Below are 14,724 nucleotides of genomic sequence, written 5' to 3' on the forward strand. Positions count from 1 at the left end.
TCAAAAGAAAATAAAAGTAAACATTTTAAAGTTTTAGGATAAGTAATTAGGGGAAATATGTAACTCTTATTCATCTATAACTCACAGATGTTTTGAAAGAGGATGAAAACAAATTGGCTTCAGTTTTATCATCTGAAACTTCAGAATTAAATCCCTCAAGCTCTGTTTCTGAACCATCACCTTGTGCCTTATCTGAACAGGAAAGGTAAGTTTTGGGGAGGGTAAAGGTAAATGAATGACTTTAAAAAGAAGTGATTAGGAAATTTAGGAAGGATATCTTGTAAATAAGATGATAAACATAAAAGACTATTCTAAAATCTTTGCTTCCATTATACTTTATTTAACTCTTTGATATTTCTATTTTGATAAGTTTTCTCTTAATGACTCAAATTATGATACAATTATTTATATGAAGACAAAGCTTTCTTCCCAAAAGTAGTTGATAATTTTTTGTCTTTTCATTTCTTAGGCCTCTTCTGTTTTGACACTGAAAAAAAACTGATTCAGATCTGCTCAGAGTATAATTTAGGATAAAATGAGAGTTCAGCAGTGACCTTTAGGTAACAGTACAGGAGCCATGATCAAATTTTTGCTACATGCACAATTTTTGATCCCCACTGTTATTAATATCCTTCCCCAAACTCGATACTGATCTAATTTGATTTTGATTAGAATATTCATATGGTTCCCAGTATAGCATGGCATAATGAATAGTATAGTAGTACAGTCACAGTACAAAAGATGGCTCTTTTTACCCTTTACTTGACCTGCTGATGCAACAGGATTGGAATGTAAGACAGAGGTTTGGGTGTATTATATTAGAATTCTATTATATAGGAAGTCCTTGTAATTCACAGTTTCCAGATGTTAATATAATTGGAGAGAAAAGAAAGATGGCCATAGAGAAAAAGGTGACTTAGGAAAGTAAAAACCTGGTTTTATTTTCCTTTGGAAATAAGTAATTGGTGCCTAGATCTGTTTCTACTCACTGCCTGCATACTCCCCTGTATCTCAGGTTCCTATTAACCCTTCGTTTGTCCAAGGCTCTAAAATTAGTATCTTCCTAAATTAAAATTCTTTCACTGGCTTAATTAAATGTTGAACAGATTAAAGTGGATGACCTAAGTTCTGAGTAAATAGAGGTTTGTCCATCTCTACAAAGGAACCCATTAACTCAGTTTTCTTATTGGTACTTTTTATGGGAAAGTATTTTTTGTTCTTGCTTTTTGATTGTGGCTAATATTTTGGAGTTCCCATGAATCCCTTTTGGAACAAAATACATAGAATTCACATTCTATCATTTATTTGGATGGGAATGGAGTGGGATGTATAGATGCTCTTTAAAAATAGAACTGGGGGGCAGCTGGGTGGCCGAGTGGATTGAGAGTCAGGCCTAGAATTAATCCTAGAGACGGGAAGTCCTAGGTTCAAATCTGGCCTCAGACACTTCCCAGCTGTGTGACTCTGGGCAAGTCACTTAACCCCCATTGCCTAGCCCTTACCACTCTTCTGCCTTGGAGCCAATTCACAGTATTGACTCCAAGACGGAAGGTATGGGCTTCAAAAAAATAAACTAATTAATAAATAAAAATAGGAATGTAACACAGTATGACCTGGAACATTAGTGAGACTGATGCCCCAAGGCATAAGTAAAAATCAATGTCATTACTAATCATATTTTGTCTATAATAACATGCTCAATTGTATGCTTTAGGTATTTACATAAGAAAGATCACTGAATTGGAGTAACTGGGAAGGCTTTGTAGAAGAAGTGGTACTCTGAGTTGTTATTTCAAGATAAAAATATACATTACAATTAATAGCATAAGATTATCAAAATTGTCTTATTGTTTGGTACTGGAATTTGTTTTTTTATTGTGTATTAAATTGAGTGGCTCATTAATTGAAATAAGTTAGAAGTTTTTTTAATTTAAAAAATTGTGACTTATAACAGCTATTCAAAAAGTCTAACTAATAATAAGTTGTTATGGCTATCTATGAGTGTAAATATAGACCATTTTTGTTAAAAGATTTTTTAAATATTTTATGAAACTTATGTTAAGAAATAATTCCGTTAGTAGATGCTAAAGGACAAGGAAAAATTGATACAGATATCAAAATTATTACATATCACTTTAAAATTCATTATTTCCTAATTTTATTTGCTTATAAACTAAAACAGGAAATATCTATGGGAATTCCCTTTATCCAGTTGTTTTAGATCTTAATACACAAATAGGATGCTTTGATTCCAAATGGTGAAGGATATGGAAACATCTCCCTCCTAGGTAGATCAGCAGTTAGCTTCTGACTTAGTAAATATGAGGTTCTAGAGACACAGGCTAATGGATTTTTCAGGGTTACACTTTGCTGCTTTCCAAGTTTTATTTAGTCATGTCAATCATGTATGGTTTTTCATGACCCCTGTTGGGATTTTCTTGGCAAAAATAATGGATTGGTTTGCCTTTTCCTTCTTCATTTTACAGATGAGGAAACTTGGGCAAACAGGATTAAGTGGCTTGCCCCAGGATCACATAGCTAATGTCTGAGACGATTTGAACTCTAGAAGATGAGTTTTCCTGACTTCAGGCCTGGCACTATTTACTCTGCTGCCATTTAGCTGCCCCATATCCAAGTTTAATGAGACAAATTCTAAAATTAACTTGTGTTGCCTAAGCTCATGCTAGTTAGGGAACAGCAGAGTCAGTCTAGAAGAAAAACAAAAGAGATTATGTTTCTAGAAATAGTTCTAAATGGTAAAGCAGGAAGGGGTTTTTTTTAAAAAGGGATGGACTTTGATTACTTAAGAGTTTGGTCGCCAGGAATTTAATTAATTCCAAAGAGATTTTATTTACAATTTATTTACAAAATGTAGAAAGAGTGAAGCAAGAAATCAAGAGAGAGGATAAGGTAAGATATCTAGCTTGAGCCCTAAGTAATTTGCTCCTGGCCCCTCTGGGCAGGGAGAATTAGTTTCATTTGGCCTCAGCAAAGCTGAGGACCCAAGAAGTCTCTTCAGAAAATCCAGCAAGTTAAGAGTCAGCTTTTCACTCACCAAGTGTCAATCTAGTCAGCAGATTCTTCTGCCCCTCTTCACCAGATCAACTTGAAAGCATGAAGAGTTGAACTCCAGCAGAAATTGAAGTTCAAGTTAATCCAAAAATCCCCAACTCTGTGTAGCACTTTCTCTTGGGTCACTTCCCCTAAATTCCAATCACAGCTGAAGCTCTGCTCTAGATCTGCCCAGAAGGCAGTTAGTTGATTCTGATTCAATACCCACTATCACAGACCTCCCACTTCATGATTAAGTGGGATATTTGCACTTTTGGTGATTAGATCTAAGCGGGCAGATCTTCATACTTAACTTTTAAGTACTTGTGTTTGCACTTTTTGTGTCCATACTTAACTTTTAAGTAGGGTATTTACACTTATGGGGATTAAAATCTAAAAATAGACATGAGTTACAATTTAAATCTTCACAATCAGGGAAGAGCTAAGTACCTTCATTGTTACAATTGGGGGGGGCAAATCCAATCTTCACAAAATATAAAGATGCAAAAATGGAGTTTAATTACTGGATTTGGAACTAGAAAACTTGCTATTCAAATCCCAGCTCAACTTCTCCATGACCATTTTGACCATGGCCTTTTCAGCTCTATATTTGTGGTGATCAAAGGATCTCTGTTCCCAGCCAATATCTCCCACCATTCCCCTAAGGAAAACCTTCCACTCTAACCTGCTCAGACTCTCATCTCTGTCCTGTGAACCATTTTTTAGTCCTTGGTAATAGTATTCTTTCTATTTAGCATGTTCTCTAGATCTATTTATACTTTGTTCCTATGAACCCCAGAAATACAGCCTCCTAATCCATAGCCTCTTAGATCCTTCTATAGTATTTAAGTATATACAATTTTTTTTACTTCTAGTAACATATTACTCATTTCTATATATGACATTGCCTTAGAAACCTTTAATACATTTCCTAATTTTGTTAATTTCTTGCTAGAAAATACCTCATGAGGCAAAACAATATCATAGGGAACAGTTTCATAGAAAGAGTTCTAAATTTAATTTTATAAAAATGCAAATTTAATTACATCACAATAGTAGTTGTGATTATAGTATAGTAATTATGTGAAATGATATTGATCAAAACAAGATATACTAGATTATATAGAGCTTTATGATTGTAAGATATTTTAAATATGTTCTCTTAATTGAACCTTAAAACAACTTTGCAAAGCAAATATAGAAGATATTTTTCCAGACGATGATCCAGAAGGTTGATGGAAATGATGGAACTAAAATTCAAATTCAGGTTTCATAGTTCTAAGACCATCACTGATCTTTCTGTGTTGCTGTGTTTACCTCAATATGTTCAAAGGGTCATACATAGATTTCTAACTAAATCATTAAGCTTTCATTTAAAAGTCTCACAGGTGGTGAGAATTGAATTATGTATTCAGGCCCTTAAAACTATCGATTCAAAACCTTTTTCACCGTTTCTTATCAACAGGGACCATTTATTCTCTTCTCCCAAAGTCTTGTGCAGGGTGTTCTAAACACCTGTCTAATATATTTCAGAATTAGCCATGGATTTCTAAGATTGCCTAAATATGTAGTTTACATCAGAGCCTTAATATAGATCAATTTTTAAGATGTTCAGTAATGACATTTTAAAAATATTGCTACTTTTGGTGTTTTTTTTTTACTCTAGACCTAATGAATGTGTTGTTTTATTTGAAAACGGAATAACTGTTGATATTACTGTTATTAGTAAGTTTTATCAAAAGTAAATCAAGAGCAAGTGAAAATATAGAGATATATGTGTGTATATATATATATATACATTATTCCCTCTACAATTTATATAGTAAGTGAAATTTAATAATTTTTGTCTTTTGCATTTCAGTTGTAAAATGAAGTTTTTGATCTCTTAAACTTTCTTTTACCTTTTCTCACATGCTGTGGTTCTATTCCCCTTTTTTATTATTGAACATGAAATCAACAAAACCAATATAAATCCATAAACATATGGGATAACACAGTACAACTATGATTCTTTTTCTAAAGGGAAATCTTCACCCAGGAGCCCAAGTTGCCGCTTTTGGATGAAAAGCAGTTATCTGATGAAATATGTACTACTTCAGTTGGAAGTACAGTAGCAAGTAATGAACGTATGTATTGTGCAGTTTATAATACTCAGTTTAGAGTCAGAAGCATTCTAATATTGTTTAGAAATTTAGGTTTCATTTTCTTTGGAATGAGGAAGCAAAAGCAGAGGAAAAAGTGAGAAATAATGGTATTTTCATTTTATTTTCTCCTTTTACATCTGTCCTTCCATTGTAGGGTGGCATAGTTGGGAGAGGAATCTGGTACTATTGCTAAAAGTATTGTAGGTCACATCCATTTGCTTTCACAATATTAGCCATAGCATTTGGTGGACATTGTTTTGGTTCGGTACCTGTAAACATTGCCCCTCTTGAGGTACAGGAAAGCCGACCAGCTCATTAGTCTGTGACAGTTATTCTATCCTTTGTTTCACCTATGGCTGTGTAGGGAGAAAAATATAGGAAACCTGACTTTATCCTTGTAGAGTTATGAGAGTATAAAACTCTAATAACTTTAGGACAGGAAGTGCCAAGAAAATAAGATCTGTGGTGCCTGTTTGTAGCAGTAGGTTGTGGGTGAACCTTGTGTAATCTACTAGAGTACTTAAATCAGGGTATCTACTTGTCAAAAGTGATCTGCTGAATTAACTGCTGAATTCATTGATTGATTAAAGGATAGGCATTCGAGTTAACTTAGTCCACAGGCCATAATATTATTTGAATCAAGAAGGAAAAAGGTATTACAATTTAAAAGTGGTAGTTGAAAATGTTTTTTTTAATATTTAAAACATTAAAATATGTACTTCAGTGTTTTCTTAAAGTAGAAATGAAATGTGGGCAATTAAAACAACTGAAAGATATTCCTGTCTTATCAGTGATATAAAATAGGTCAATATAATGATAACATGATAACATTCATAGTACTAACTTGCTTTTAAACATTATGTAATAGTTTTTAAAATAAATTAGTAAATCAGTATAGGTTCTAAGCAGAGTATAATTTGTTTTCTTCTATTTGCTTTCCCTGGCTTAAATTCATCCATTTGGAAAATTAATGGTTATCAATGTCTTTCAGCTATGATGAGTGTCCTGCATTCCAGTGAAAATTCTTTGTCCAGTACTTCTGAAACTCCTGCAACCTCTGAAAATTCAGTTATACAAGAAATAGCCTTAGATTTAAAGGAAGATCGTGAAATAGAGGTTGATGTTCCTGAAGAAAATGCTGATTTACCAGAAGAAAAACCCTCAGTTTCTAACAGTTTTGAATCTCAAGAAATGAATGTAAGAAAATGTTTCCCACATTTTGAACTATATTCTGAGGTCAGTTAAACTGTCCATTTTTTTCCACCTTAGCTTTGATGATTATTATGTGTTTTCTGTTTTCATATTGTGACCATCAACCTTGTAAGTAATTCATACTGATCAGAAAAATTATACCATCATTTTTGTTAAGCTTTTGATTTTATAAAAATTAAGAAGCTATCTAATAACAAAATCAGCATCTTGCAGGAATTGTTTTCTTGGTACCCAATTAGGATTTGAAGATTTTTTAGACGATCTTTTAAAAAATCCTTATCTTCTGTCTTAGAATCAATACTGTATATTGGTAAGGCAGGAGCATGATAAGAACTAAGTAAATGGGAATTAAGTGACTTAATCAGTCACACAGCTAGGAGATGTTTGAGGTCAGATTTGAACTCCAGGGCCTACCATATGTATGCCTGGCTCTTAATCCCCTGAACTACCTTGCTGTCCCATTTTTTAGATATAATCTAAAACAGAAGAGAAGCATAAGATTTCAGAATAACAAATTGTTCCTTGGCCAGTCATTTAATTAAGACATGTTTATAAGTAATTAGGTAATGAAAGTAGATTTTTTAAAAATATTAATATTAAACATTTTTACTAGAAAGTTGTAGCCTTCAGAATATTCAAATGTAATTGAATGTATTTACATCAACAAGTTTTTCAGGGATTATTTTTGTTAGTTTATTTTTATTTTTAATTTAGAAATTTGTTTGTGATTTTTAGTTTTAGGAATCCTACCACGCCATTCTTTGTCAGTGGACAATAGTGACATTGATGACATTCCAGGGTAAAGCATTTTATATGAAAATCATTTTTTGTTGTTCTGATAAAAAACATACAATATATAATGTTCTAAAATTCTTTTTAAATCACTTTTCAACTCACATTCATGGTACCCTGACTAGCCACATTCATGGCACTGTGCACTAATTTTATTCCTTAGCCTAATTTTATTTCTTAGCAATAAGGAATATCTGAATCTACATTCCTTTAAATTGGAATGTGAATAAAATAATGTTGGCATGAATGGGAGAGAACTTTTATTTCTAAGAATTGCCATAGATGAGTATTTGGGAAATGAGAAACTAGCAGTGTTATCGGGGGTGGGTAATAATATTCTACCTACTTAAGTAGGTCAGGAGATCTCCACTGTTTCTACTTCCACTTTTCTCACCCCTTTCCTTAGCTTAGCAAAAGGAAAATGTTAAGGATCGTTTTTTTCTTCCACCAAACCCTTACAAAAGAGCTACTCAACTTGAAAACCTTAGGAATTTCATGATTTGAGGCTAGCCCAAGGGAGTGTATGTAACTTCAATTTTATGGGGATCATTTTATTTAGAAAATATGGATAGTTAAGTCATTTGGGGTTTATTTAGAAATAATATTTTCTCTTTTCCCCACTGAGAATTTTTATAGTAGTACTTTTTACCCCTTATGTTCACATTATATATTAGAGCCCTTTGTTTATGTATCATATTTCTACTAAATTATAAGCTCCGTGAGGGCAGGGATTATGGTCTTATTTATTATTTGTATTTCTCCCAATACCTAGCATAGTACTTACTTCAGTGTTGCTTAAATTAATGAAATAAAGTACTTTGTCCCCAAGTTTCTTTGCCACCTACCCCCCAACCCTTTTCTCCTCCCTCAAGTACTATAATATCCTTAAGCATTCTTCATTCTCATAATTATTAGTATTCCAAAACTTTTAGACTTTGATAGCTATCTCTAAAAGAGAAAATCTGACCTTTATGCCTCTAATTCAGATCTGTCTGCTAAAACAAAACATTTTCTAGTTAGCTATTTTGACTGAAAAGTGCAAATCCCTTATTTTAGAATGATTATGTGTTTTATAGGTACATCTTTTTGTTATAACATATATCCTCATCTACTTTGTGATTTAGAAGTTAGGGTGAAGTTGACACTAAATAAAAACCTTTTTAAGTCTGAAGTAAATTATTTATGGAAACATTTCTTTATGGATTTTATGTTTTAATATACTTTAGGTGATTGAACATGAAAAAGTTGAACCCTTGGCCTCAGAAGAAGAGTCTGGGACACTTTCGTTGAATGAGTTATATCCTTCAAGGACTCTAAAACTTCCATATAACTTTGATACCATTGAGCAGCAGTTCACTTGTGACTTACCTGAAAACAAAGACTCTGTTGAATGTGACATGGCAGAAGTGGATGGAGAAATTTTCGTGGCTCAGAGCAACTTTACCTTGATATTGGAAGGTGAAGAAGGAGAAATTGAGACAGATTGCATCACATCTGATGCATCAACTAAAACAGCTAATATAGCAGCTGGGAAAGAGAAAGTTTATAAGGAGGACAGTGTTAATCATGGACATGTTAAAAATTTGGCATCTGTCAAAATAAATGATCAGAAGTCCCAAAATGTTGTAGAGACATTACCTTATGTGCCAGAACCAATTAAGGTAGCTATTGCTGAAAATTTATTAGATGTCATTAAAGACACAAGGAATAAAGAATTTGCTTCAGATACAGTAGAACAAACCATCCTTGAAACCATGCCTTTAATAACTCAGAAGGTATTGCGATCCACCAAGGCTGAGGATACAAGTTTAGTGGATTTAAATGATAGCCAAGACAATGACATGACACCTTCCAGAACCCGAACAAGAGGTCAAAGCATCAAAAATCTAAAGGCCAAAGCACCTGAGGAAGAGTCCTCGGCTATTTCAACACCTGACACACTAGAACTTTCTACTATAAAGAGAAGTACAAGGAAAACAAAAGAAAAGTCTGAGATATCTGAAAATGCCTATACTGAAACTGACGCAGCTTCTCAGAAGGTATCCCTGGATTCTACTCCTAGAAGAGGAAGGAAAAAAAAAATTAATCTGGATACATTAAAATTAGCTATTGAACAGGAGTTACAAGACTCCACACCTTCAAGGAGAGAATTAAGGACGAGATCATCTCAACTCTCTGAATCATCAAATGAAGAAACTTCTCACACTAAAGAAGTTAAACTTGCTTCTGCTACAAAAAGAACTTCAAGGAGAACAAAAAAATCTGTAGAGGAGCTAGAGAGTAATGAAATAGTAAATGATCAGGACATTAAATTAGCAGCCAGTCCTGCCAGAAGTAGGAGGAAATTGAGAAGTGTTAATATAGAACTCACTGAAAATGTAGGTCCTAATCCAGATACTGAGTCTAGTGAAAAGCACCCTGTCCAGCAGAGTGAAAGAAGCAGGAGAGTGAATAATACCTCTGAAACTACAGAACATTCTAAACTTGATTTATCTGAATTGACTTTTGAAACAGAATTTAAGACACCAGCTACTCCTAAGAAACGTGGCAGACCAAGAAGAATAAATACATTAGATAAAGAAATTGAAGAAACTCCTCTTACCCCCGAAGAGAAACAAACTCCTCTTACCCCAAGAAGATCTGCAAGAATCACCTCAGGTAAAAATGATAATAATCTTGGGAAACTAACTTTAGAAAACAATCCTTTATCACCAGATGAAGGGCTAACTACAACATTGAGATCTAAGAGGAAGTTGACAAAAGTGACTGAAAATCAAAGGAGAAAAACTAAACTACATTCAATATCAGAAGGAAGCACAGATGAAGAAATTATACTTAAAAACTCCAAAAGCAAAGAAATACTGCATGCTGATAGTGATTTGACCAAGTCTCGGAATACAAGGACTAGATCCAGCAAGACTATTGTTTTTCCTAACTTTTCTGACCCCCAAACAGAGTCCTTTTTATTTTCTTCACCTGTTTCAAAAGTTACAAGGAAGACAAGAGGTATGCTTTTTTTCCCTTCATATTGCTGATTAAATGGCTTTATTTAGCATTTTCCTCAAAAACACCATTCCTGGGAACTGCTACTTTCAGCCTCTCCAATGACAGTACCCCAAAATATTCTTTTGAAAGGCTTGAAAATAATTCATCATTTCACTTCTCCTTATCCCTTAACTAAAATTTTGAGAGGCTGCTTTTTATCATCTAAAGATGGACTTTTTTCTTTTTGTAAAGCTTTTTCTTTTCAAAAACATAGTCTCTTGTTTGCTCCTGATCAGCTAGTATCTGGAAGTTACTTATTGTTGTAACTGCCAGTCCTTTTAAAGGCTATTCGTTTTAAAGTAAATAGCCTTGTGTGTGTGAGTATTTAGGTGGGATAAATTAACAGACCAAATTCATGTTATGGTTATGTAACTAATATCTTAAATTAGTGGTAAATTTAATTAAAATATAATAGTATAAAAACATTTCTGATCAATGAGCTTACGGGACATTACTCAAGCCTAGTCTAATTCCTGAAATCCGAAGACAGTTTAATTTCTATCATACAAATAGACAGTTATATTTGTATATAGAAAAAGTCCTTCCATTAAATTACCCTTTAAATTGATTAAATTTGCTACCTTATAGATGGTACAATCAAAAAAAGTTTCAAGCAGTTTGTTTCCTATTATGGTCCCATGTTGATACAGTGTAAGTTCCCTTCTTAATGTCAGAATGTCAGTTATGTCCCATACTGGATACAGAAGAGAGGTTAATTATTCAAATTTTTATTCCTAAAATATGATTGAAAGTATAGTTATTCTTGGAAGGAAATGTTTAATGAATAAAAGTTATATCAACTTTCCCATATTTTTATGTGCATTCTGAATTTCCAAGATAGTGTTTATTATAAAATTTGCTTATCTTCTCTTTGAGTCAGTGAATTAAATTCAGATAAGTCATCCAGTGATTAAAGAGTTTTTAGTTTAAGGCAAAGCCAAATGTTTAGTTCAGAATCTCTTAGGTGGTTTCTGAAGTTAGATACATCTTTTTAGTTAAGTTGAAATAATTGGGAGAGTTGTCACACAAGTAACTTGAGAAGAAATAAATATAAGAGCTTTATGTAAAATCAAGATTTCTACTTATTAATATTCTTAAAACAGTTTTGTTATGTAAAAGCTCTCTTGCTAGTTTTGGTTGTCAGTTTTAATAAATGTCCAGTTTTTATTGTCATGAGTACTACGCAAGAAGAAGTAAGAAAACTCAGCCTTCTAAGTCCAGGCTTTATTATTTTACTAGTGGCTTTTTAAACATTTAATTTGTGGGGGAGAAGTTCAAAACTTAATATGTAAAAATCACCTCAAGATACACAAAATGATCACGATGTATATTTAAGAATTTTCTTCCACAGGTTTAAAATGAACATCCTTCTGAAATACTTGTATTAATGTCGGAGATCCCTTTCATGAATATAAGGGAAAAGGCTACAGATCAGATTCTGCAATAACAATGTCTATATATAGGTACAAAAGAGATCCAGTTCTTAGTTATTCCATTTTGATTTCTCCATGACAAATCTTGATTTTAGCTTCTTTGAGGCACATTCATATCTTTTGCTTAGCCCCTTTGTTGATATCATCATCATTTCTGCTTCTTTTTAACTGAATTACAGTCTCAAAGTTCAGAATGAGTTGTAAAGGTTTTATGTTTTTAACTATGTCAAAACACTGATCTAGTCTTATTCCCAAGAAGGCATGAATTGTAATACCCACAAACTAGTAAGATGTTAGGTAGGTACTATTGATGCCAAACACCAAGTAAGGAACAGAGAACAAAAATAACAGAATAGAACATTTCAACAACGTTCTAGAATAGCATTCTGTTTGAAACATTATATATTTGTAAACATTCATATTCAATCAGATTGAATTGACTTTGGGAAAGGATCTTAAAGATTAAGAAAAGGGGTCCTTGGAAATTAGAGCATCCCTTCTTGTGATTAAGACCTGGAAAGCTTAGGGGACTTGGCTCAGGTCATACAGGTAATAGTATAACAGATTTAAACCCATATCCAGTGCTCTCTATTGTATCACACTGCCTCTTGGATGATTTCTACTTCTGCTCCCCTCTGGCCACCAGAGGTTATTACAATGATTAAAAATGTAATATACATTTGGATAAATGCTAGCTTCAGGTATAGGTGGAGGTGCTTGCAGCTTTGTAACATATACCATCTGCTCTAAAATTTATTTTTCTATTCATAGATTTTTGCACTTAAATTTAACTGTGTGTGTGATTTTTTTTTTTAAGCTCAAAAAATAGAAACTACTGTAGAGTTGAAGGGCATAGTGTCAGATTTGTCCTCTCAGTTTGTCTTCTCACCCCCTACTGTGAGGACCACACGAAAACAAGCATCTGAACTTTCTCGGATTGTGAAAGAACTGGTAAGAATTATGCTGCTGGTGGTTTTCATTCTTTGAAATTACTTTTTTTTTTCCCTCTAGAGGCATGTCTCCAGTATCAGTTTAAGTAGCAGTCACATGTATATTAAAAAACATAAAGCTGCCTCAGTTTTTATTGGAAAATTCTGCCTCTTTAAGCCAAATAGCTGGACATTTTACCGAGAGCTATAAATGTGATATTAGAAATTAATTCTCTATATTGTGTTGTGTCAGTTTTCACATTGCATTAAATGTACTTGAAATGGTTTAAGCTTGTTTCTTTGTTTTTTAATCCAAAGGAATTACCCATTGAAAATGATCCAAAATCAGTAGAAACCACGGACAAGCGAAAAGTAAAACGAATCAGGACAACAAAAACAAAAGCAAGCAAGTATGAAAATTTTTTCTTTTATAACATCTGTTTTCAGAATTAAATTTTAGTAAGAACTGAAAATTTCTAATTTGGGGAATCTGTAAGATTTTTTTACCGTCCATAAATCTTGCTAGATGGATTTCTAAAAGCCATTTTTTTTATTATATCATAATTACCTACTATAAAGTGTATAAAACAACAGCTTGATGTTAAATCTGATGTTTAGGTGAACAGTCAACTATCTTTTATTTTTGTCTTTGAATCTCCAGAACCTAAAAGTACCTGGTATATAGCAAGTGTTTTTAAATGCTTATGGATTTGTTGTTATCAATATTTGTATTATTATTTGACATATTAATAGCACCATTATTAACATATTGCTAATAGGGGCTAGCTATCATATCCTTCCCATGGCCACAAATCTTGAGTTTTTCCAAGCTAAAAAAATCTCCATCTGATTCATAGTACTATTTTGAGTTTTTCATTTTTGTTTCCCTACTAGCTATTGTAATTATATCTTAAAATTTTGGCTCCACAGAGCAAAACATTCCAGATGTTGTTTAATCAGAGAAAAGTATAGAAGTGCTTACTTTGGTCTGGGCACAATTTAAAGATGGCTAATTTGATAAGCATATTACTAATTCATATTGAATTTTCTGCCTAATTTTTCTTTTTTTCTTTAACATGAACCACTTTTGAGCCATATTTACTCAATCTTGTATTTATGCAGCTGATTTCATTATTCTAAGCACAGGACTTTTACAAGATAAATCTTTGAAATGCAAAACACAAGACAACAGTGGTTTAAGCATTTGCAAGGGTCTTAAATGCTGGTCAAATGCTTACATTTTAAATGGGAAAAAAGAAACAAATATACTTTTAAAGTTCCATTGTCTTAAAAGGAGACAAGAGGGGAAATTTTTTTTATAGCTCAATCTATATATGAGGGAAAATGAGGAAGGAACTAACTTGCAATTCACACAGTTAGAATGGATAAGAATATACCAAAAAAGAAGTGATAGAGGTAATGGGGTTCTCATAAACCCTCAGTACTGTCTGAGTCATACAAAAGACAGATGGCACATTGTTTGGTGTAGAAATACATATTCATCAAGGAATTGGGCAAGTACAGGAAGAGAGGTTTTGATAGAATACGTACAGGGAAGGAATAGTCAAAAGCCATGTAAACATTAACTTTCAGTAGTGGTTCAAAAAGGAGGAATTTTCTAAAAGGTGACTAAAAATGGGAGCTCAGAGTCTGAAGTTGACAATAAGAAGCAGAGAAAGGGAATAGGATCAGTAATAGATAGCTAATGTAACTCTTTATCTACTTTAATAAAAAGAAGGGTTGGGGGAGAGCATCTAACAGTGAATTGTTAATAAGAAATCCACTTAAAACAGATCTGAGCAGAATTATTGCTTTAGATAACTAAAGAAAAAGGCAGTATAGCAACCACAATCTCAGGCAAAGCAAAATTAATAGCCTTGAGAAGAGAAAAGCAGAGAAATTACACTGTGGTGATATCATAGATAAAATGAAATAATATCCATACTTATTCACCAAATGGCAAAGCATCCAAGTTATTTAAAGGAAAAATCAACCAGTGACAAAAAGAATTTAGATAGGGTCAGATCTAACAGAAGAAGAAGAAACTGACTAGAATTTTAGAAACATTATATAGAACAGCCCTCTACTTATAACTGAATGATAAACGAAAGGAGAATG

General features: G+C 33.0%; 1 protein-coding gene across 7 annotated transcripts in view; it reads left to right on the forward strand.

Moving 5' to 3' along the window:
- The window catches only part of AHCTF1 (AT-hook containing transcription factor 1), a 110,543-nt gene that overhangs the window by 92,488 nt on the left and 3,331 nt on the right, over nucleotides 1-14,724 (forward strand). For 6 of the 7 annotated variants that reach the window (XM_056816047.1, XM_056816046.1, XM_007481514.3 and 3 more), the window contains 6 exons: nucleotides 88-205; nucleotides 5,074-5,177; nucleotides 6,187-6,392; nucleotides 8,426-10,205; nucleotides 12,495-12,628; nucleotides 12,925-13,016. In XM_056816047.1, coding sequence (XP_056672025.1) covers nucleotides 88-205; nucleotides 5,074-5,177; nucleotides 6,187-6,392; nucleotides 8,426-10,205; nucleotides 12,495-12,628; nucleotides 12,925-13,016 — 2,434 coding nt within the window. Of the gene's footprint in view, nucleotides 1-87; nucleotides 206-5,073; nucleotides 5,178-6,186; nucleotides 6,393-7,142; nucleotides 7,207-8,425; nucleotides 10,206-12,494; nucleotides 12,629-12,924; nucleotides 13,017-14,724 lie in introns of those variants that run through there. The other variant, XR_008916235.1, reaches the window with a different exon arrangement.

This window comes from Monodelphis domestica, chromosome 2 (assembly GCF_027887165.1).
Source record: "Monodelphis domestica isolate mMonDom1 chromosome 2, mMonDom1.pri, whole genome shotgun sequence".
Lineage (NCBI taxonomy): Eukaryota > Metazoa > Chordata > Mammalia > Didelphimorphia > Didelphidae > Monodelphis > Monodelphis domestica.